The sequence below is a fragment of the Dermochelys coriacea genome, chromosome 24 (genome assembly GCF_009764565.3).
Source record: "Dermochelys coriacea isolate rDerCor1 chromosome 24, rDerCor1.pri.v4, whole genome shotgun sequence".
NCBI classification, from domain to species: Eukaryota; Metazoa; Chordata; order Testudines; family Dermochelyidae; genus Dermochelys; species Dermochelys coriacea.
The window spans coordinates 14289796-14312523 of record NC_050091.1 but is presented as its reverse complement, the minus strand read 5'-3'; the positions used below and the strand labels follow the sequence as shown (position 1 = coordinate 14312523).

General features: G+C 53.4%; 1 protein-coding gene across 4 annotated transcripts; it reads left to right on the top strand.

Moving 5' to 3' along the window:
• Window positions 1-351: 351 nt before the first annotated feature.
• On the top strand, window positions 352-20679 carry LSR (lipolysis stimulated lipoprotein receptor). Of its 4 annotated transcripts, none has more exons than XM_038382818.2 (10): window positions 421-870; window positions 2892-3233; window positions 9166-9285; window positions 12472-12528; window positions 16158-16304; window positions 16559-16735; window positions 17295-17354; window positions 18048-18176; window positions 18352-18941; window positions 19988-20679. In XM_038382818.2, exons 1-10 carry the CDS (start codon window positions 801-803, stop codon window positions 20021-20023), a joined length of 1728 nt encoding a protein of 575 aa, XP_038238746.1. In that variant the 5' UTR covers window positions 421-800; the 3' UTR covers window positions 20024-20679. The 4 variants fall into 4 exon arrangements, with proteins under 4 accessions (XP_038238749.1, XP_038238748.1, XP_038238746.1 ...); XM_038382817.2 differs by having other exon boundaries at window positions 18045-18176; XM_038382821.2 differs by lacking the exon at window positions 12472-12528 and having other exon boundaries at window positions 352-870.
• The last annotated feature ends 2049 nt before the right edge of the window (window positions 20680-22728 follow it).

The window sequence follows — 22728 nt, the reverse complement described above, 5'->3', positions numbered from 1 at the left end:
CTTTGGGCCTGAGGCCAGCAGTAAAACTCCACTTTGATCCCAGTGCTACTGGCCCTGTAAGAAAGAGAACCATTAACACACACACACTTTGCCAGGCTGCACCTGGGACAGTCCATTTCCCAATTATGTGAGGGGGGCGATATTCCAACTCCTTTAAAAAGTTACTTTGGTTTCTCCCACCCCTTTCTCAAGGGTGTGCCCCGGGGCCAGTCCATTTTCATAAAGGGGGGAAGGTTACAATCCTTCCCCCGTTCTAAAGTTACTTTGGTTTCTCCCACAACTTGGTCTAGGGTGTGTCCCTGGGCCAAGTCATTGGCATAGAGGGGAGGGTAAAGCAACGAAGTTCACTCCCCATTTCCAAACTACAAATTGGTTTGCCCCAAGCACCCTCCTCTGGGTACCTGGGCCGGACCATTTTCAAACCCGGGAGGGGGAGGCAGGGAGACAGGTGAGATGTTCGTGTATTTTAAACCCCAGCTTTAAAGGGGAAGGGGGGGCAACCCCTGATTCAAAGACACGATGGAATCAGAGTTGACAGCCCACGCCTGAGGGGCTGCTGCGCAGGAGGGAGGGATTTCTCTTCTCCCCCCCCCCAACTGCCGCGAGGAAGTGGTACGTCCCGCCCCTTGGGCGAGGCTGCAGCACCTGAGCTGGAGACAGACGCGCGGAGCGGGCGGGCGAAGCTATCGGGAGTCGGACGCGGCCGAATCAAGCGGGTAGCGCCCCTCCCCCTTTGGCGGGAAGGGGGAGCCCGACGCGGGCGAATCAACCCGGCCCCGTGTTGCTTGGGGGAGGCGGGGATGGAGACCCAGGGACCCCAGCCGGCTCTGCGGACTCTGCTATGGCTCCTGGTCGGCGCATGGGTCTCAGGTAACGTCCCTGCCCGGAGAGCGAGCGGCGACACCGCCATCCCCCCTCGCCTCTCCACCCTCCTCTGAGGGGGAGTTGCGCTCTGCGGGGTCTCCTGCCCCGAGCTACAGGGGGCGGGAAGGGAGAAACTCGACGGCTGATTGGAGGGGAGAGGTGTGAGGGGGATTAGCTCCGCCCAGCTGTGCCTCCCTCAGGGTGGGGGCTGCTGTGCCCCCGTGGGGGAGGGGGTTGGTGGGGGTCCTTGAGCTGGTCCGCCCCTCCCCCCACCCCATCTGGGTGTGCTCTTAGCCCTACTAGTTGGAGTGGGGGAGTCTCTGGGCTGCCCCCTTAGTGGGTGTGGGCAGGGTTAGTGTGGGTCCCTGGGCTGCCCCTTGCCTGGGGCCCCACTAGTGGGCATGGGGGTTGGCATAGGGGTCTCCTTGTGCTACTGGGGCAGTTCAGGGTGCAGCTTGGGGGTCCCAGGTAGCAGGGTGGGGGAGTGGGATCAGAGACTTCATGCGTCCTTTCACCTCCCCCAATTCTGCCTAACTAGCCTGTCTCTCTCTCTCTGCGCTGTGTGTGTTTAACTTTTCCCTCCAAGGTAAACAGGTAGCACAAGAAGCTGCCAAATATAGCTCCCTCCTCGGCCCTCATCTTTCCCACAACCCTGGGTTTCATGCCCACTGGCCTGTTCTGCTTCCCATGCCAAGTGAGGTAACTGTGGGGTGTCCTGTGTCACATACATACAGCTCTCCCTGGCGCTGGGTGCACCCCAATCCAGAAACACAGGTGTGGCCTCTTTCCCAGAAGGGCATCCACCCTGTCTTGGTGAGCTCACATCTGTCGAAACTCCCTACTGGGTAATGTGCCTCGAAAGAGGGGCTTTCTGTTACCCATGGCTCTGCAGGGTGGTGTGAATGCAGAGTACTGGATCTCTCAGCAGAAGATAGATATAGCTGATATCTCTGGTCAGGATTTCCCCCCTTCCCCTGGAGTGTGGACCCCGGTGTCATGACCATGTTCCTGGTGTAATTGGCGACCAGGCTTTCCTCCTGCCCTTTAAGTGGAATGCATGCCGTACTGTGCACAGAGAACACTGTTGGCATCGTGACCTGGAAAGTGTTGGGGTCAGTGGTGTTGTGGGTGGTTTTAAAATGGCTGCTGTGGGGTCACAGTAGAGGAGGCTGCATTTCCTCACTGAGGGCTTGAGACCTGTTAAATCTGAAGAGTCCCAACTCTGTCTCCTGTGTTTTAGCCCTGGGTTTGGGTGGGGAGTGGGGTCTAGTGGTTACAGCTGGGAGCCAGGACTCCTGGTGTCTCTTCCTAGCTCGGGGAGGGGCGTGGGGTCTGGTGGGTTAGAGGAGGAGGAGTTGGGGGCCAGGACTCCTAAGTTCTATTCCCAGTTCTGCCACTCATCTTTACGATACCTGAGCTGTTTTTAGACATGAAGCTGTGTGGGTTAGTAACTGATGACTTTGAAAAGCACCAGGCTTTCCTGTTTTGAATGCAGTGAGGTCAGGGATTGTTGGGCTAGCAAGGGGCTGGGTGTGTCACAGAATGGCTTATGGGCCAGTGGAAGTGATGGTGATCCAAGCGATGATGAGTTCCTGATTTGCCCTGTAATAAGGAAACAATCCGGTGTTAACTCTTTAGGGGCTGCAGCGTAGTCCAAAAGCTTGGCAATTTACTTGAGACCTCTTACGCTTGACTCTTCAATGGCTGTTTACCCTCAAGGGGGCGGACAGAGAAGTTAGTCTAGTCATGTCTCTGAGTCAACCACTGTAATGGAAATCTGACTTCTAGAGTGACAGGACTGTGGCTTAGTAGTTAGAGCAGGGGGGCTGGGAGTCAGGATTCCTGGGTTCTGCTCCCAGTTCTTGGTGGGGAGTGGTGTCTAGTGGTTAGAGCGGCTAGAAGGCAGGACTCCTGGCTTCTTTTCTGGCTCTTTCACTTGCCTGGGGCATACCCTTTTCCCCATCTGTGATCCTCCTTGGCCCAGCTGACCTGACCTCCCAGTTGACCCTGCCCTTTCCCTGTTCCAGGCCCTGCCCATGGAATGCAAGTCACGGTGCTGAACCCTTTCAATGTGGTGATCCTCTTCCAGCCTGTTACCCTGCAGTGCAACTATCAGACCTCAGCCACCCAGCCGCCCATAGTCACCTGGAAGTATAAGTCCTACTGCCGGAGCCGCCTGGCCGATGCCTTCAACCCCAGCAGTCAGGAGAACCAGATCAACAACCAGCTGCAGCAGAACAACCCCGGATACAACCCCTATGTGGAGTGCCAGGACAACACTCGCACAGTGCGGGTGGTGGCTACAAAGCAGGGCAACGCCGTGACACTGGGGGACTTCTATCAGGGGCGTCGGATCACCATCACCAACAGTAAGTTCCAGGGGAAGGATGGAGGGTTTTTTTTTACAGATAGTTTATTAGATAGATTATAGGAGCATGCTGGGGGGCATTGTGCCAGGTGGATGGCTTGTTGTGGTAGCCCCTGCAACTCACTTATTAGGTGTGTGATGGTGTGGCTTTCTTATTAGATGGATTATGATAGCACAAGTAGAGGCATTGTACCAGGTGGAGGGCTTATTAGGTATATTATGGTAATACACTGTGTGCAGGGAACTACAACACTCTGTACTCTTGGGGGAATTCTGCGCCACTGTGCATGCACAGAATTTGTGTCCCCTTCAGATTTCTTTGCTTCTCTGCAGAAAAATGGCCTTCTGATGATGAAGGAAAGGGAAGCCACAAGAGCGGTCATATGACCCTCCCCAGCGGTATGTTTTGGGTGCCCAGGGCAGCTGGCAGAGAGGTAAATCACTGTGGCGCAGGGGGCGGGACTGGGGAAGACCCGGCTGGTGGCTCCTATCCTGCCCTGGGGATGACAGGACTTCCTCTTTCCTTGCACAGCATCTGGGGCTGTCAACCCACCCCCAGATTTCTCCTCTGGCTGTAGGAAGCTCTGCAAACTGCCTCTCTCTCTTCTCCCTCTGCCTTCCCCCCCCCCCCCCCCGCACTTTTGGCACCATCCCTCCCCCTGCAGCTGAGGAGCGATTGCTTTACAGGGAGCTGCTCCACCATCTGCCCAACCCCTGTGCATCCAGACTCTAATCTCCAGACCCTCCCGCTGAGCCTCCCGCACCCCTGACAAGCCTCACTCCCCCTTAACCTGGACCACCCCAGGGAGCCGTCTACATCCGGATCCCCACCCTACTGAGTCTGAACCAGCTGCATCTCTATCTCCGTCCCACTCCCCCAGCATCTGGACCTCCCCACATCCAGACTCTCCCGCGGAGCGGTATCACTCTGATACTGGACCCCCTGCTGAGCTCTGTCCCCCCGCGATCGTCATCTCCCCCCACCCCTCCCCCACGCACACCCAGACCCTCCCTGCTAAGCCCCAACCACTTTCACCTGGACACCCCTGCAGAGTTCCATTACCATTGCGCCCAGACCCCCCACAACAAGCCCCTCTGTATCCAGATCCCCATGCACCCAGATTGCCCCACACAGAACCCTGTCAACCCGCACCTGGATCCCCCCTAATTAAGTCCCTCCACACATGGATCCTGCCTTGCTGAGTCAGCCTGCCTGCCCACCCCTGGTGCACCTGGCAGGAGCAGGGCCCTGGGGTGTTTCTGGGGCAGGCAGAGTCCTTGTGCTGTGTCAGAGTTGGGTGCAGCCTCACTGTTGAGTCTGTGTCCCAGAGTGGGAGCTGTACAGCGATCTCTTCCGCCTCTGTGCAGCCAGTGGCCTGTGCTCCCAAATGCCATGCTGGAGCCTCCACATTTATTTGACCAAAAAATTAGCAGAATTTTTTGGTGCAAAAGGCCCTCAGGAATAACTGTGCTTGTTGTGCTGGTCATTTATTAGGTGTTCCATGGTACCCCCAACTCACTTATTAGGTGTATTACGGTAGCACTCAGGGGACTTCTATGAGTGGTACCTGATCACCATCACCCTCAGTATAAATGAGGCAGAGGGACTGCTGTGTGTTTGCTTATTAAGTGCATTCTGGTGGGGTCCCGCAACTGAGATGGGGATAACAGGAGGTGGGGGAGCAGAGCGTTTACACTGCTTGCTTATTAGGTGTTTTATGGTAGCAGCCAGAGAAATGGGGGCAGTACCTGCCGCAGCTGAGATTGGGGCTGTAGTGCCAGGTGCTGCACAGACACACACAGTGAGAGACAGTCCCTGCCCCACAGAGCTCAGTCTAAAGATACAGAGCGGGGATTATCATCCCCATTTTATAGTTGGGGAAAACTAAGGCACAGAGCGATGTAATATGTCCAAGCTCACTCAGGGTGCCTGTGGCAGGGCACCAACTGAACCCAGATCTCCCGAGTCCCAGTTCAGTGTCTTAACTCCAAGCCCGGATAATTCCTGTTTATGCTAGTGGCATGTCCGTTTCCAGACGGACAGAACTAATATAGCAGTGGCTTTGAAATTGAAGGGGGAGCTCTGAAAAGAAAGTGCTGCCATTAAGCTATTGGAAGAGAGTTCACCGCCACAGAAATGCAGCCACCTCTGGGGCGGAATGCTACAACTCCTTAATAGCCCTTTTGTGTCACTCACCCAGTGCTGAAATGCAGCCACCTCTGGGATTTGGCAAAACAAATATTTAACAGTGGACAATAACAGGGGAGAGTTTAGGGCAGGTAGCAAAGAATGCTGCGTATGACTGGAAGCAGGTGGAGAAGTTGAGAGAGGCAGAATTGAGCTCCCTCTAATAGCAGGAGCCTTGTGGCCAAACTCCAGCAATACTAGGGGATCTTTAACCATTGTGCAAACTGTCACAGCCTCTGTTACACATTTCACCATGCTAGGGCATTCGGGCCAGTGCTGACTGTGCAGGGAGAGCACCCCCACCCAGCTCTTTGCTGCATAGCACTGCTGGGGCATTGGGTTAGGGTGAGGGTGCGGAGTCCCCCATCTGTGACTAGAACTCCTGGGTCCTGTTCCAGCTCTAACCACTCATAGCCCTGCAGTGACCCACACCTGGGTATCAGAACAGCAGTATCTGGTTAAGGTTAAGCTGAGTGCTCTGGTGTCAGATGCTCTGAGCTCCATCAGGAAGGGGAGAGGGATGCTGTCCCTGTGGTTAAGGCATAGACTAGGACTCCAGGGTTCAATTCCCATCTCTGCCATGGACTCCTTGTATGACCTTGGAAAAGTCCTCTCCCCTCTGCCTCAGTTTCCCTATCCGGGGATAAAAAACCTGCCTTTGTGTAGTTTTATTGGAAGCTTTTTGGGACAGGGACTGTCTCTTGCTGTGTCTGGGCAACGCCCAGCATGATGAGGCCTGGATCTCAGCTGGGCCAGGGACTGCATCTCAGCAGTGCCTGGCATGATGGGGCCTGGATATCGGTTGGCTCTACTCCAATACAAATATTTTCAGGTTCTACTGCTTTTGCTGTAGCTTCACAATGTAAATCAACCGCATTGTATTATGGTAGGTCAAAAGTCCACAGCAAAACTCTTTGCCCTGCGATCATGTGTCTAAAATCAACTGGAGCTGTGCTTCAACTGTCTCCAGCCAAACTCTGTTAAATTATCATGCCTTTTCTTTTTGTGTTGTCTTACCCGGAGGCGTTTCTGTGATAACAGCAGCTTTGTTGTAACCTGGCTAAACTGGTGAATGATTCATGCAGCAAAAATCTTCAGTTTCTAACACTCATCTAGAGTCTTGCGCTTATAAACTGTGGATCACTTCCCCCTACCAAAATGCAGCCAGCTCAGGAATGGAACACTGCAACTGGCTAACAGCAGTACCCAACAGTTAAGTCATTACAGCTGATCACAATTCTAATGATTCCCTTACATAACACTTTCCATCCTTGCAGTGCTTTGCAATTACCATTAATTACAATTAATTACCATTTGGGTCGGGAAATGTCAGAGTCTAATTGAAACTGTGGCTGAAGATGCAGGTAAGCAGAATTGAACCAATTAGCTCAGGACTCTAGTGATGTCCTAGTTAGGCTGCTAGGTGTTGTGGTTGGATTTTATGATGATCGTTTGATGTCACAGATCCCAGATTTCAGCATCACTCAGTGAATTGGAACAGCGGGAGACACTGCTTGTTTATAAAATGTAAAAAGCTTGCTGGCTTTAGGGAGAGCGATACTGGAAGGCTGCGTCCAGCTCTGGGGTGCGCTTTTTATGAAGGATGTTGGAAAAACTGCAGAGGATGTATAGAAGAGCTGCAAAAATAATCCAAGGGCTGGAGAAAAGGCCTGAGAGTGAGAGAATGAAAAAGTTCGATCTCTTCAGTTTGTCCAAAAGAATATCAGTGGGTGATTTGATCTTTTTCATGGGGAGAAAATCCCAGGTACTAATGAGCTCTCCAGGCTAGTGGAGAATGGTAGAACAAGAACCAACATATGGAAGTTAAAGCCAGACACACTTCAAGTAGAAAAAAGAAAAGAAGTACTTGTGGCACCTTAGAGACTAACAAATTTATTAGAGCATAAGCTTTCGTGAGCTACAGCTCACTTCATCGGATGCTGTAGCTCACGAAAGCTTATGCTCTAATAAATTTGTTAGTCTCTAAGGTGCCACAAGTACTTCTTTTCTTTTTGCGAATACAGACTAACACGGCTGCTACTCTGAAACCTTCAAGTAGAAAGGAAGGGCAAATTTAACAGCCAGGGTGATTAACCGTTATGACTTCCTCAGAGAAGTGGTGGATTGTCCATCTCTTGGGGTCATTCAATCCAGACTGGAGGCTTTTCTGGAAGATCGTTTTGTCCAACACAATCTGTGGGTAACAGGGTGAAAGTCCCTGGCCTGTGTTATATAGGAGGCCAGGTGAGAGGAGACAACATACAAGATGATCTAATGGGCATGCAGCAAAATCCTAGACCAAGTTTGTCAAAACTCACTCATGGTTCAGGTCCTAAAACCAACGATACACAAGATCTTGGGCATAGAGAGGTGAAGTGGCATGTCTGAGGTCACATGGCAGGTCATTGGCAAGAGCTGGGGATAGAACCCCAGTGTCCTGACCCCGGTCTGATGCACTATCCACTACGCCATACAGCCAGACTAAGTTCCCTCTAAGCCATGTGGCCACACAGCAGGCTATCAAGGACTGCACAGGGGCAAGAGGTGCGTCTCCCCTGGCTCCGGGACTTCTGTGGCAGACGAGGTGCCTCTGCCTCGGGGTGGTGAAAGAGGGCTGCAGGGATTCCTCTCCGCCGCAGCCCTGGGGTAGCCTGGACCTCAAACCCCTCATCCCTGGCCACACCCCAGAGCCTGCACTCCCAGCTGGAATCCTCACGCCCTTGTACGCCAGCCCTCTGCCCCAGCCCTGAGCCACCTCCCACACTCCGAACCCCTCAACCCCACCCACGCCATACTTCACCTCCATATTGGTGCACATAAAATTCATTCCGCGTGTAAAAAATTAGAGGGAACATTGTACATTGGGCTGAAATGTTTCAGACGCAAACTAGTGATTTGCATGGGACTCCTTACAGAGACCTGACTTCTTCTTTTTTGGGAAGCTGAGGGTTGGCACGTTCTGAAAATCCAGTCCCAGAATCATTACCCACTTCTGAAAAATCTTGTCCCAAAGCTGTCCAGGCCGGGACTCTGGACACCTGGATTCCAGTCTCAGCTCTGCCACTGGGTTGCTGAGATCAAAAGGGCTTGTTCCCTGGCTTCCTGCTACTCCAGCCTGTTCCTGACAGCAGGGCATGGTGGCTTGTGTGCATACTTGAGGGTTTAGTGTTCATTTCGGTTTTCAAAGCCCTCAATTGGTGGAAGTGCCATTGTTCGAGATAAGCAGGTGGGGGCTGCAGCCGTTGAGCCCTGCGGGGAGTATTCCGCTTTTAATTTCTCTGCATAACTTGGCCCCACAAGCCCTGGATAATTCATAGATTTCCCCTCCTGCCCCCCACATCACAGAGGCCAGCAGGGATTATCATGCCCATCCAGTCTGCCTTCCTGCACAACCCAGGCCAGAGAGCTTCCCCCAGGGACCCCCTTCATTTTTGTGGCTGTTTCTCTAAACACTGTCCAGTTGGCTGGTATTTTTATCAATAATGTGAAGCCCTGACTTCCAGCCTCCCCAGTTCTAACCCAGTAGACCCCACTCCCCTCTGAGAGCTGGGGATAGAATCCAGGAGTCCTGGCTCTGTGCTCTAACCCCTGGACACCACCGCCTTTGCCTAGACTATGCTGAAAGGGCTTGTTGGTGCACTGGCTCTCCTGCTTGGAGACCCCTCCTGCATGTTAGCCTGTGACCCTGATTCTCTTGCCCTGGCTCTGGTGTCTCCAGCTTTGCCTTCATCTGTCTCCCCTGCAGATGCCGACCTCAGCATCGACCAGACCGCCTGGGGCGACAGCGGCGTGTACTACTGCACCGTCACCTCTTCACAAGACCTGCAGGGCAACAATGAGGCCTATGCGGAGCTCATCGTGCTGGGTAAGTGGCCAGGATTGGGACACAAACAGGTGGGGAGTGGGATGTTCTATTGGGCTTTGTGGGGTGCTGTCAGAGATGGGATGCCAGGCTAGATGGGGCCCATGGGTCTGATTGGGGTGGGTGCTAAGGGGCAGGATGCTGGGCTAGATGGGTCCATGGGCCTGATCTGGGGAGGAGGTGGGATGCCAGGCTAGATGGGCTCACCTCTCTGCTCCAGGGCAGCAGGGATTGGAGATTGGCGCATGGGGCTGGGCAGGGGCAGATATTGGGCCAGATAGGCAGCTACTTCCCTTTTCACACAGCACTCCTTCCCTTTCCTTTGGTAAATCTGTGTGTGCCATTCTCAGCCCTGTGCCCAACTTCCCCGAAGGTGGCTTTTGGACCAGAGTAACAGCAGCACCAATCAGAGGCATCAGCAGCATTTTGGGCTAGGAAGAGGGTAACCAGAAAGAGGAAGCGGTGACTCCTGCAGCCCATGCAGGGCACAGCTCCTGCCTCCTTTCCTCATCCCCGGGGCCTTTCCGATTCTGCCCCACGGCATCTTCCTCATATACCCTTTCCTCTCTGTGCTGCTTGCACTGCTCCGCAAACAGGAATTTCAGCCTCCCAGTCAGGTAAATAGCAGAGAGGACTGAAGTTAATACAAAGGGACTGTTGGAAAAACCTTCTTAGTTTCTGCTCCCTAATACAAAGAGACTTGGGGAGCAGAAACTAAGAAGGTTTTTCCAACAGTCCCTTTGTATTAACTTCTGTCTTCTCTGCTATTTTCAACTAACTCATTCCCATTCAGTGCCATCTGTGAGCTGGCATGTCTGTCCAGCACGGCTGGCCTAGCTTCTTAAAGAGCAATCACTTCAGTATTGACATTACAATAGTGCCAGCTGAGATTGGGGCCCCATTGCACTGGGCACCGCACGGACACATAGCAAGAGACAGTCCCTGCCCCAGCTGAGATTGGGGCCCCGTTGTGCCAGGTGCTACCCACACAGCGAGAGACAGTCCCTGCCCCCAAAGAATTTGCAACTAGACAAAGAGTGGAAGGGGTTGCTGATGCTTGCAGGCTAAGTGACTTGCCCATTTCACGCAGTAGGTCATTGGCAGAGGTTGGAATAGTACCCAGTTGTCCTGATTCCCAGTCACAGTGCCAGCCGTCATGCAGCACTACATAGCAACACTCGCAGCTGGTGTAAGATGTGACTTTCCACACGCCCCTCCCCCCAAATCTCCTGAAGCGACTCTTCTTCCCTGCTGACCATCTCATAAATTTACTGCCTCCCTCCTGGCCTGGTTGCTAACAGAAGGTATGGGAGTTGAAAGCTAGCTTACCTGCTGGAGCTAAAAGGGATTCTGTATTCTGCAGTGGGTTTTATCCCGGGTTCTGAAAGGGATACGGACTCTAGTGCATTAAAGGGGGCTGGGAGCCAGGACTCCTCATTTCCCGCCCCAAACCAGGCATAGAACCCAGGTGTAATGGATTTTTGGGGGGGGGGGGTTGGGTTGGGGGGTGGAATTGAGAGCCAGGACTCCTGGGCTCTATCCCTGCTTTGTGAGGGGATTGGGGTCTAATGGGTTAAAGTAAGGGGGCACCTTGGTTCTATGCCTGGCTGTTCTAGTTTGTTGGGAATCAGGAGCTTTTTGTGCTGATTGTGCTCTTCTCCCCAAATGTCCTGCCTGTTTCAACATTCAGAGAGCAGCCCTCTGGGCACTGGAACTCCACGACGTAATAGTAGTTAGTCCCGGAATTACTCTGATCCTGTTGCGTTTCTCCAGGGTTATGTCATTGATACCAATGTGTCACTCCCATGAGCAATGCCACAGCTCCCTGCCACTAGGGGACAGCAAAGGAGGCTGACACTCAGTTGTGTGGGTGTAGCAGTGCTGCACAGCTCATCTGTGGAGATCTGGTGGGCGGGGGCTGGGAGTCAGGACTCCTGGCTTGTATCTCAGCAGGCATCCCCCTCTCTCTGTGAAATGGAAATGCAGTGATGCAAAGGAGCTCAGTGGTGGGCAAAATATTGCCGTGTCTGGAGATGCTTTTCTGGCACCCTTACTGAGTAGCCTCCGTCCTGGGGGCCTTCCTCAGGACAGATGTGCCTGGTGAGCCCTGATCTGAAAGGAGTAGTCTTCTGTAACCTCCCATCACCCCACTTGGGTATCCCCCTGCAGTGTCCTGACTGCCCCAAACGTCCTTATCCTAGAGCCCACTTGCCCCTAGCAGTCTTGTGCTCATGGGTTGGGCCATTGTGGGGATAAGAGGTGTCTTGGCTGAATGGCTGTTCAGGTGCAGGTACCATCATCCCACCCCCTCCTGTGTGCCTTCGCCCAGCACCCCACCCAGAGCCACCATGGCACAATGGGAGGGGGTGGACTGCTTGGAAGGGAGAGGGGGTGCTGGCTAGATTGGAGACGGAGACCCTATGAGCCACAGGGAGAGGGGAGCAAGACTAGTTGGGGCAAAGGGATGGGTGCTGATGGGGGCCCGGAGGCTGAGGTCAGAGAGAGGCATTTGGAGGAGGAGGATGGAGTGGTCTCTGGTGCTCTGGATAATGTGCCATTGGTCCAAACTTTTATGGATCCTGTTATGGAGGCCCTGGAGAACATAGTGGATCTATAGCCAAATCCATTTTAGATTCAGCTGGAGGGTTCTGGAAAACAGGACCATGTGGATCTGTGGCCAAACCCACCCTGGCTTTGGTTCTCTTCTGGAGTATGTAGCATCTGGCTCGACTTCACCCCTGTAGGATACATGAGACTGCCTGGACGGCTGCGTCAAATCTTGCTGTGGCAAGAGTCAGACGCTGCAGCCGTGAAGTTTGAAAGCCTGGCTTGAGGATTTGTTGCTAGATAAGTGGAAAAAGAGGAGTTCAGTCTCTCCTCCATTCCGGGCACCAAATGCCCACGTGGTAGGGCCCAATCATTGATGATCTGCCTGACTGGCAGGGTTACTCAGCTGTAGCTACAGCCCAAATCTTTTTTTTTTTTTTAATTTCTTCCCTGTGTGAATGCGCTCTCTAAAGCATCAAGCACTTGGGTGCCAGTTTGAATGCCCACCTGGGCCAGTGCGCTGCTTACTATCCCCACCTCCACCCTTATAGCACAGTGGGCTTCAAATCGCTTGCCTTTATGGCGTTCACCTATATCTCTAGTAACTGTCTCTCTCTCTCTCTCTCTTTCTCTGTCCCATAGGCAAATCATCTGAAGTCTCGGAGCTTTTGCCAGGCTTTCTGATAGGGCACATGGAAGGTACTTGCCTTGCTAGATTTGGGGCAGGTAGGATGGGGAAATTATGCCACCACTTAACTTTTATGCAGTGCACATTACTGTTGGATCATGACTGAGGCAGAGCTAGGAGGATGTGAGCCAGTGGGAGAAGAGAAATAGCTAAAGGGGCTTTAATTTGCTCTTTGGGAGAGTCTTTGTTCCATGTCTGTACAGCCCCTGCACAAGGGAGTCCTGGCCCGAGACTGGGGCTCCTAACTACTATCAAAATAAACCTAATAGCGATAAAAATGTACAGTGCTCAGCATAGGGTTGCTGGGCGCTATCGTAATACTTAAGTAATTACTTCATAATAATTATCGATTTCTAGGTAATATCATCCAGCTCTGGTTTTGTCCCGCAGAGGGTGACAGTGCTGTGATTGCCCCATGGAATTCTTTGATAGCGCTGGTGGAAACTCATTTCCTGCAGAACGGAAATGGCAATATTCCGAATTCGGGGTGGGATCTGGACAGGCTCCGGTTTCCCCAAGTTGGGGGCAGAATGCCGAAAACACTGTCTCGAAGCACTTTGTTTCAGTGTTTATATTTCATTTGGTTGGGAGCCAGAGGCTTATATCACATGCTACAAGTCTGAACAGCAGGTACTTTACACGAGTTCGGTAGCTTCCTGCGAAACGCTTTGATTTCATCATTTTCTGATGGAAAACTGTCCTGATGGAATATTTTTGACCTGACTTTACTCCTTAGTGCAAGCCTCAAAGGGGCCAGGCTTAAGGTGACAGTCCCCCCAGAGCAAGGGTGGGCAAACTACAGCCCGCAGGCCGGCTCTGGCCCCTCAGGGCTTTGAGTCTGGCCCACGCGACTGCCTCCTGTGGTGCCACAGGCCCCACGCCGCTATCGGAAGTACTGGCACCACGTCCCTTGGGCCCGGGGGGGGCAGAGGGCTCTGTGCGTTGCCCTGGCCTCCAGACAGTGCCCCCGCAGCTCCCATTGGCCATGAACGGGGAACCGTGGCCAATGAGAGCTTCAGGGGAGGTATCTGGAGGTGCAGCAAGGACGGTGCGTGGAGACCTGTGGGGGGGGGGCCCTCGCCAGGGGCTGCGCAGGGATGTGGTTCCGGCCGCTGGCCAGGGCAGGCATGCAGGGAGCCTGCCCTGGCCCCGGTGCGCGCCGCTGCCACTCCGGAGCCCGAACCCCTCCGGTACCCTGTCCCCCAAGTCCCTGCCCTAAGCCCCCTGCCTGCACATCGCACCCCTCCTGCACCCAGCTCCCTGCCCTGGTTTCCTCCTACACTCCACCACTCCTCTGCCCCAATCCCTTGCCCTGAGCCCGCACCTCCACACCGCCCCCCACCCCCGGCCCTGCATACAATTTCCCCACCCAGATGTGGCCCTTAGCCCAAAAAGTTTGCCCATCCCTGCTCCAGAGCCTGAACTCTGCATCTCCTGGTCTGCTCATGTTTGAGTGTTTAGATTGCGCTCTCCTTGTGGTGGAGCGCAGAGCAGAGTTGAGTATATACCCTGCCTCCCAGCCCAGACCCTATTCCCCTTCCAGAGCCAGGGATAGAACCTAGGAGTCATGGCTCCTAGCCCTCCTCCCCGGCCCCTCCTTCGCTCTAACCCACTTGACCCCATCCTCCTTTCAGACTACAAGATATAAGCCTGATGGAGGGGTCAGACAGACCATGGTGGTGATCTGCTTGCCTGGCCTCCATCACTGTCGTATCTAAGCATCTCACACTCTTCAATGTATTTATCCCCATGCTATTTCAGGGATTTCCCCCACCTCCCCATAGATTCATAAATACTAAGGTCAGAAGGGACCATTATGATCATCTAGTCCCGACCTCCGGCACAACGCAGGACATAGAATCTCACCCACCCACTCCTGCGAAAAACCTCTCACCTATGTCTGAGCTATTGAAGTCCTCAAATTGTGGTTTAAAGACTTCAAGGAGCAGAGAATCCTCCAGCAAGTGACCTGTGCCTCATGCTACAGAGGAAGGCAAAAAACCTTCAGGGCAGATTGGAAGAGGCCCTGGAGGAAAATTTCTTCCCGACCCCAAATATGGCGATCAGCTAAACCCTGAGCTATGGGCAAGATTCACCAGCCAGATACCCAGGAAAAAATTTTCTGTAGTAACACAGATCCCAGGGACTCTGCCTGCCGTGACTCTCTTCCCCACCCCCCCAATGCCAGGAGCTAGTGTGTTCCCAACCATGCTGTCTGGAAGACTAGTCATGCAGGGTGTCTATATGTTAAACTGCATCTGGACACTGAGCTGGGGGCAGGGGAGTTATGCCTGAAGGTGTTAATGGCACCAGAAACTGGTTCCTTCATTTATAGACTATTGCAGAGCTGCTTGAAACTGTATTTTTGCTAATCAGATGCTAGGGCCTCTGGGGCCTCCGTTTTCCCCCTTCTGCACTTCTGATTTCTCCCCAAAATCAATAGGGTTCCATCCATGGATGCCTAAAACATTCCCTGGAGTTTTGGAGTGGATCGCATGCAGCATTCACACTTTTCTGTGTTAGACCAATGCTATCAAGGGCTTTGCCATGGTTGTCCAAACATCCACTCCCTCTTTGGATCTTACTAAATTCTTAGTCTCAACAGTACCTTGTGACAGTGAGTTCCGCAGGCTAATCACCCACTGACTGGCTCTGTTTTGTATACGCCACTTCTCCCAATTTCATTGTCTTTGTGTTGGGAGATGGGGGGGGGGCCGGGGAGGATGTTGGGTAGGGGGTTTCAAAAAGAGCCACAAGGACGATCGGCACTCTGTTAGTAGGAGACTCTGTGGAGTTTCTCCTAGAGAAGGTTCAGGGGTGACTTGATGCTAGTCTATCAGCACCTCCCTGGGGAGCTCTTTAACCTAGCATACAAAGGCGAGCGAGATCTGATGGCTGGGGGATGAAGTAAGACAAATCCAGAGTGGAAATAAGGGGCAGATTTTTCCCCGGGGGCAGAATTAACCCTGGGGACGACTGCCCCCGGGATGGGGCAGATTCTCCAGCCCTCGGAGTCTTTCCACTGAAATCAGGCATCTCTCTAAGCTCCTCTCTAGCTCAACTACCAGATCAGGGCTTGAAATCTACAAAAAGGGTGAAGTTAAGGGTGCTCTTGCTCAACCCCAGATCTAGGCTGCAGGCAGAAATTGCTGGCGGAGGTTCTCACCCTGGGCTATGCAGCAGGGCCGAAGGGTCCTGACTGAGCCTTGAAATCTATGCAAGTTCCCCTGGTGATTTTTCTGTATCTAACTCCAGATGCCTAATAATAATAATAATGCCTATCTCCTTCAGAGCACTCTTCGTCAGCCCATCTTTACGAAGTAGGTCAAGATCATAATCCCCCCTTTAGAGAAGGGGAAACTGAGGCACAGAGCCTTGATGTGTTCAAGTCACCCAGCAGGCCACTGGCAGAGTAGGAATAGAACTGGGTGTTTTCCACTCGGCCATGCTGTCTCCCAGCTGGTCTGGTTTGTTTCCCATGGGGCTCCTCTTAGGGTGTCTTGAACCCAAAGCCCCAGGTCAAACTTTGGCCTTGGTGTATGCCTCAGTGTCCCCAGGGCAGGGAGGCCCTGATGCCAATCTGCTGGGTGGGTTCTGTTGGCGACTGGGTCCATAATGAGAAACCTCTTCCTCTTCGCAGACTGGCTCTTTGTCATCCTGGTGGTGCTGGGATTCCTCCTCCTTCTCCTCCTCTTCGGTATCTGCTGGTGCCAGTGCTGCCCCCACACCTGCTGCTGCTATGTCCGGTGTCCCTGCTGCCCTGAGAAGTGCTGCTGCCCAGAAGCTCGTGAGTTCTCTCCCCTGTCTCGTACTGCACGGCAAACTTGCAAAAGGAGTGGGCGGGGGGGGGGGGAGACAACTCCTGGATTCTATCTGCAGCTCTGTGGGGGGAGTGGTGTCTAGTGGGGGGACCTGGGAGCCAAACTCCTGGGTTCTCTTCCTGGTGCTGGGAGGGCAGTTTGGGGAAGTCCTGCAATGGGGGCTATTTCTGCTGATCTGCATGTTCCGATCCCTCAAACTCCCCCTGCTTTCTCTTTTCAGTCTACACCGCTGGAAAAGCTGCCACTGCTGGCGTCCCCAGTGTTTATGCTCAGAGTGTCGGTGCCCCCAGTATCTACTCCCACCCAAACCCGATGAAGCTAGGTCCTCCTACTACCATGATCCCCATGTCGCCCATGTACAACGGTTATGGGGCAGAGTACGACAGAGCCAGCTCCGGTAACTTTGCATTCTGTGTCAATTATGTGTTCCCACAATAGGAACTGTGTTGGAGTCAGTGACCCCAGCTGGGGGTCTGCCAATTGGCTGCAGCTCCACTGGAGTCAGTGGGACAGATTCCCCCGCTGGTGTCAATTGGCCAGAGCACTGCTGGAGTCAGTGCTGATTTACATCACCCGTGGCTACCCTGAGGGTAGGATGTAAGCTAGATAGCAGCATGCCCAGTCCTAGTTACAATTACAGTGCTCAGCTGATTCATTTTCAGGGGCAGGGACTGTCTCGCTGTGTGTCTGGGCAGCACCTGGCACTACGGGGCCCCAGTCTCAGCTGGGGCAGGGACTGTGTCTCATGCATCTGGGCAGCACCTGGCACAATGGGTTCTACCAGATTATAAATAAATAATAGGGTTCCTGGTCACATGGTAGAACTATGGACCCTGATCCTGCAAACCTGCAGCGCTGGGACTTGCAGGACTAGGGCGCATAGATGGGGAAATCATGGCACCGAGCCACAAGGCTGAAACTGTTGATGTCCTTAATCTCTCTTGATTTCCTTGTAGTTGGTGGGAACAGCTCCCAGGTGCCCCTGCTCCGGGATACCGATAGTGGTGGGAACTCAGGTAAGGAGAAGCCAGGTTGTGACGCAGAGACTTGGCAGATGACAGTACAGCAGCGGGAGTTGGTGATGTGATACTGCTGCCCCCTGCTGGATGGAGTTGGCACGGCTCCCCTGTGTCTCATCGTGTCCCCTTCAGCTCAGGCAGCCAGGTATAGCACCTTCACCGCCTGAGCCATGCTGCTAAGCAGAGTGGACAGTGCTAGGATGGGAGACCTATGGTGTAGGGAGTCGCCAGAAGGGCGCCCTTGCCTTTTGGAGTCGGGCAGTGCTGGGGAGCGCCCTGCTGGGGGGAGGAGTGCTCTCCCCTTGCAGTTAGTGCTGGCCCCAGTGTGGCGGTAGGGGGCGCTGTGTGGAGAGAGGTGCTCGCCAATCAACATAAAGACTGCTTAGCATGTTGATTCTTAAAGGTCTGTAAGTGCCCCATATACCAAACGGCCAAACCCCACACCGGGCAATTCCATTCCACCCCCATTCACTTGGATCTGAGATTCTCCTTCTTTTGCTGTTGTGCAGCGTTATGTGCAGCTGTTCCCCAGCTGCCCCTTCCCAGAGATGGCTGCATCTCAGGCATTGCTATTAAGCTGTACCTGGCTGCCTTGCCTCAGAGGTGGCTGCATCTCACTGGTTGTACCTGCCCCTTCCAGACAGGATTGGCACTAAGGGGGTCTCTAACTCACTCCCCTCTCCCCAGCAGTGCGGAGTGGATACCGGATCCAGGCTAACCAGCAGGATGACTCCATGCGGGTCCTTTATTACATGGAGAAGGAGCTGGCCAATTTCGACCCTACACGGCCAGGCCAAGCCAATGGCAAGCTGGAGAAAAGTGAGTAGCCTCCTGGCTGTAGATTCCTCTTCTCCTTCCACCCAGCAAGAAACCCAGGGGATGCTCAGAGCTCCCTCCAGCACAGCTCCCCCTAGCGCTGCCCTGGGGCATGGGGCCAGCCCTGGCTGCTGAGGAGAACACAGAGGCCTGTTTAACCCTTTCTCTCCCCTCCCAGCCTCAGTGATGAGTGAGATCAGCTCCCTCCATGAAGACGACCGGCGCCAGGAGCTGCGCCAGGGGCTGGGGCGGCTGCGGACCCGGCCCATGTCACCCATCAGCGATGTGGGGGAGGGGGAGAGCGGGCGGGGCAGTGAGGCCCGGCACCACCTCCTCCCCCCTCCCCGGCGGGGCGAGCGCTACGAGGAGGAGCATTATGCCCGGCGGCCCCGCTCCCACTCTGTGGATGACCTGGACCGCGACTGGTCCCCACAGCCGGAGGGACGGGGCAGGGGGCGGGGCAGGCAGCGTCGGGACAGCTCCCCTGACTGGCGGGAGGAGGAATACTACGGCCACCGGCGCAGCCGCAGCAGGGACGACCTGCGGGACCTCGATAGGGGCCACTACGATGGTCGGCTCCTGCAGGAGGCGCTGCACAAGAAGGGGAGGGCCGGCAGCCGTGAGGACCTGGACGGGGGCAGCGGGTCCAGCGCGCGATCAGGGAACAGGAGGGACCGGGATGAAGATGGCTTCCCCCCACCGCCGCCACCCTACACAGAAACAGAGTCGGTCTCCTCCCGGGGCAAGAATGACCGCAAGCTCCGACGGGTAAGCGAATGGGATGCAGGGCCCTGCCCCTCTAGGGGGCACCAGCTGCCATCCCACTCCACAGTGTGGTGCTGGCTCGGGAGGGGGAGCAGGGCGTGGCAGTGAATGGGATATAGGGCGTTTCTCCTCTAGGGGATGCCAAGTTGCAAATCCATGGCAGCTGTGGCTCGCAGATCTAGCTGTGATCTAGGTTCATTGTTCCTCCATGTAAGGGTCTTTGACAGGATGTGTGGGGCAGGAAGCCTTTAACTGCAGGAGGATAAATCTCTGCTCAGGGGATAGAAGAGGGGCAGGCGGATGTACATGGGCCCACATAACTGAGAGCACTAGACTCCAAAACTCCTCCAAGCCAACCGGCAGCTCAGGGCTCTGCTGTCCTGTTCCTCTTTGACTCTGCCTTCCCCAGAAAGCCCCGGTGGCTGGCTGGTTGTTGAATTGGCTAGTGAACAGGTGTTGTGGCTGCCTGTTAGGGTTTCATCGCAAGTCTTCTAATGTTTGGTGTGGGGATCTTTTTTTTTTTTTTTTAAAGCAGTTTTCTTGTACTCATAGGGAGGGAAAGAGGGCTGGGGAGGCATTTTCCCTCACATCTTGGGGCATGTGCTGATTTTTCTCTCTTCCCCCCACCCACCCCTTTTGAGACTCTGGAACTAGACGGCAAAATAAGCACCCAAGATGATGTGGATGTTGGTTGGTTGGTTTGTTGGCTTTTTTTAAAGCCAGTCCCCTGGGGTTTTTTGAGTTCCTGGCCCATGCTGTCTGTGCACGTGTTGGTGAAGGAGGCAGGATTCCAATATATTCCATCACTCCCCTTGTCTCGCTAATATCCTGGGACTCTCATAGCTGTAATGCGAATGCCTTGGATTTTTTCCCAGTTAACGGCCTTTAGGACACCTCCCCGCCACTCCCTGAGGAAATCACCTCTTGATCTTTATGATCAGCTCAACGGGTGGTGTGCTCAGTCTCACTGGAAGGCATTTCAACTCGGGGGGGCCTGTGGCCAGGAGACAAGCCCTCTTTGCTGATCTGCCACATCTGTTTCCTTCCAGAACCACGACCTCAGCAGAGAGAGCTTGGTGGTTTAAATGCAATCCACTTTCCTTCCCGATCGCTTCCACCACCAGTGTGGGAGATGGAGGCCGTGGATCTGAGATGGTCGCGTCTTTCCTCGGAGGGCACACAGGACACTGGCTGGCCCGTTGCCATGAGGCTCAGCAAAGCAGTTCGAGCCTTGTCTACCTGGATGCTTTTATTTTGAATTGGATCAACGTGCAGCCTGAGACTTCTCAAGTCAGGCAAGGGACAGGGGCTCCGGATTGCCACAGAAAAGCAGGGCATTTCCTGGGAAATCTGGAGCCCTTGTCGGGGAAGAGGATGTGTCTAAATTTTAGCCTTAATTTTAATATAGCATTTGGTTGAAATATTTGGGCCAGCTCCTCAACTGGTCTAAATTGATCTCAGTTGAGCGACGTCCACTTGACACCAGCTGGAGACCTGGCCAATTATTTTGGCTCCAATTCCCACAGAACTGTAAATTTTGTTTCTCTGGATATTTTTAAATATTTTGAAGCTTTAAGACTAACTTTTTTTCAAAGCTGTCTTAAAATTACATACGTTTTTTAGCAGAGTTGTGGAATCCCAGATGCTGTACATACTTTTGCAAAAAGCTGTGCCGGTTTTTTATTGGTAGGCTTTTGAGATTTTTCTGATTGTTGTAGAAAATAAAAAATTCAGCTAAAAATGTGTGTGGGAGGGCATTAGGGGAATGGGACATGGGGTCTTTCCCCTCTAGGGGGCAACAGAGCCAGCCACAGTGAGGGGCTACAGACCCCAACATTGTGACTGTAGCTACCCTGATCCAGTGGGCGGGAATAGAATCGCATCAGCTATTGGCACCCACAGCTCAGGGGCAGAGAGTTGGATTGGCTCCAGACACAGAGCCCAGCCTACCCCACCTCGGTTGCTCCAGGGTGAGGCTGAGGCAAGTGGGTGGATTGAAGGGGGCATGTGCAATTCTTCCCTCTACAGGATGGAATCAGCACTGCACGCTGAGGGGGGAGCTTCCCTGAGTGTAACTGGTGCAGGACACTGCCTGAGTCTACAAAGCCTGGGCCAATTGCCCTGGGGGGGGGGGGGAGCTGCCCTTATTGTGAGCGATGCTGCTTCAGTCTGCAGTGACCCTGAGCCCATCGCTGGAAGAAGGGGGAGCTGCCCCAAGTGTGACCAATGCAAAAACACTGCCTGCAAGAGCCTGAGCCTCTTGCTGTGAAGTTCTGGCCGTTCGTCCCCCTGAATTGAGACCTCCATGCCCTGGGGGCAGTGGCTGGGCTTGATTTGTGCCCTCAGCTGGATGCCTGAAGGCTCCAGGGGTTAATTTTTACATCCTGGAGGAGACTGGGCAGGTGCCACAGAGAATGCTCCCCTTCTTTTCCCATCCTCTCAGGCCCCTAATCTGGTTGGGAATAGAGAAATCCAGGAGCTGCTCCGAAGTGGGCTGAGCAGCAGAGACTGGTCACCTGGGCCCAACCTTGTTTTCCTTGTTGGAAAAACAAGGGCTCTGCTGGGGGGCAAATAGAGGCAGGACTGTGCCTGTTTAAAAAGTATTAAAGGGGAAAAAATGGGCAGCAAAAATAGAAAAGCAGAAGCTGAAAGGCAGGAGTTTGAGACTTACTGGCTCTGCCTGGTGATGGCTGTGGGAGCTGCAAGCAGTTGGTAAGGAAACTGAGCAGCAGTGGGGTGATGGGGAAGGCCCTTTTCTGGGTCAGTAACTGGTCAAAAGACAGGAAGCAAAGGGTAGGAATAAATGGTCAGTTTTCACAGTGGAGAGAGAGGTAAATAGCAGGGACCCCCTGGCTCTGTGCTATTCAACATAGTCATAAATGATCTGAAAAAGGGGATGAACGGTGAAGTGGCAAAGTTTTCAGGTACAAAATTACTCAAGCTAGTGAAGTCGAAAGCTGACGCTGGAGGGGTCTCATAAAACTGGGTAACAAAAGGGCAGATGAAATTAAATGTTAAGTGCAAAGTAATGCATGTGGGGAAAACATAATCCCAACTCTATATACAAAATGATGGCATCTAAATAAGCTGCTATTGCTCAGCCAAGGGATCTTGGAGTCATTGGGGCTAGTTTTCTGAAAACAACAGCTCAATGTGCAGCAACAATCAAAAAAGCAAACCCAATGTTAGGAACCATTAAGAAAGGGATAAATAATACAAAATATCATAATGCCACTATATAAATCCATGATACACCCACACCTTGAATACGGCACAGCCTGTGGAATGTTGTGAAGGCCAAAAGTGTAACAAGATTCAAAAAAGAACTAAAGTTCCTGGAGGTTAGGTCCATCGATGGCTATTAGCTAAGATGGTCAGGGATGTAACCCCATGCTGTGGGTGTCCTAAACCTCTGGGTGCCAGAAGCTGGGACAGGATGACATGGGATGGATCAATTGATAATTGCCCTGTTCTGTTAATTCCCTCTCGAGCATCTGGCATTGGCCACTGTTAGAGCCAGGATCCTGGGCTAGCTGGATCATTGGTCTGACCCAGTATGGCTGTTCTTATGACTTCTGGATTATATTCCCAGCTCTGGGAGGGGACTGGGGTCTAGTGGGTTAAAGCAGGGTGAGGGGCTGGGAGGCAGGACTCCTGGGTTCTACTCCTTGCTCTGGCATATAACTGTGGATGTTCAGATTATGCATATAAACATCCCAATCTTTTTGTGAATCCTGCTGAGCTCTGTGCTCTTGTGTGGCCATGAGTAACACAGTCCAATAGAAACGTT

Excerpts from the sequence above, each read along its gene's own strand:
- LSR (XM_038382817.2), top strand. The coding sequence starts at position 801 with ATGGAGACCCAGGGACCCCAGCCGGCTCTGCGGACTCTGCTATGGCTC. Across the intron at positions 16,305-16,558 it reads GTGCTGCTGCCCAGAAGCTC|TCTACACCGCTGGAAAAGCT; the intron begins GTGAGTTCTCTC and ends TTCTCTTTTCAG. Across the intron at positions 18,177-18,351 it reads CAATGGCAAGCTGGAGAAAA|CCTCAGTGATGAGTGAGATC; the intron begins GTGAGTAGCCTC and ends CTCCCCTCCCAG.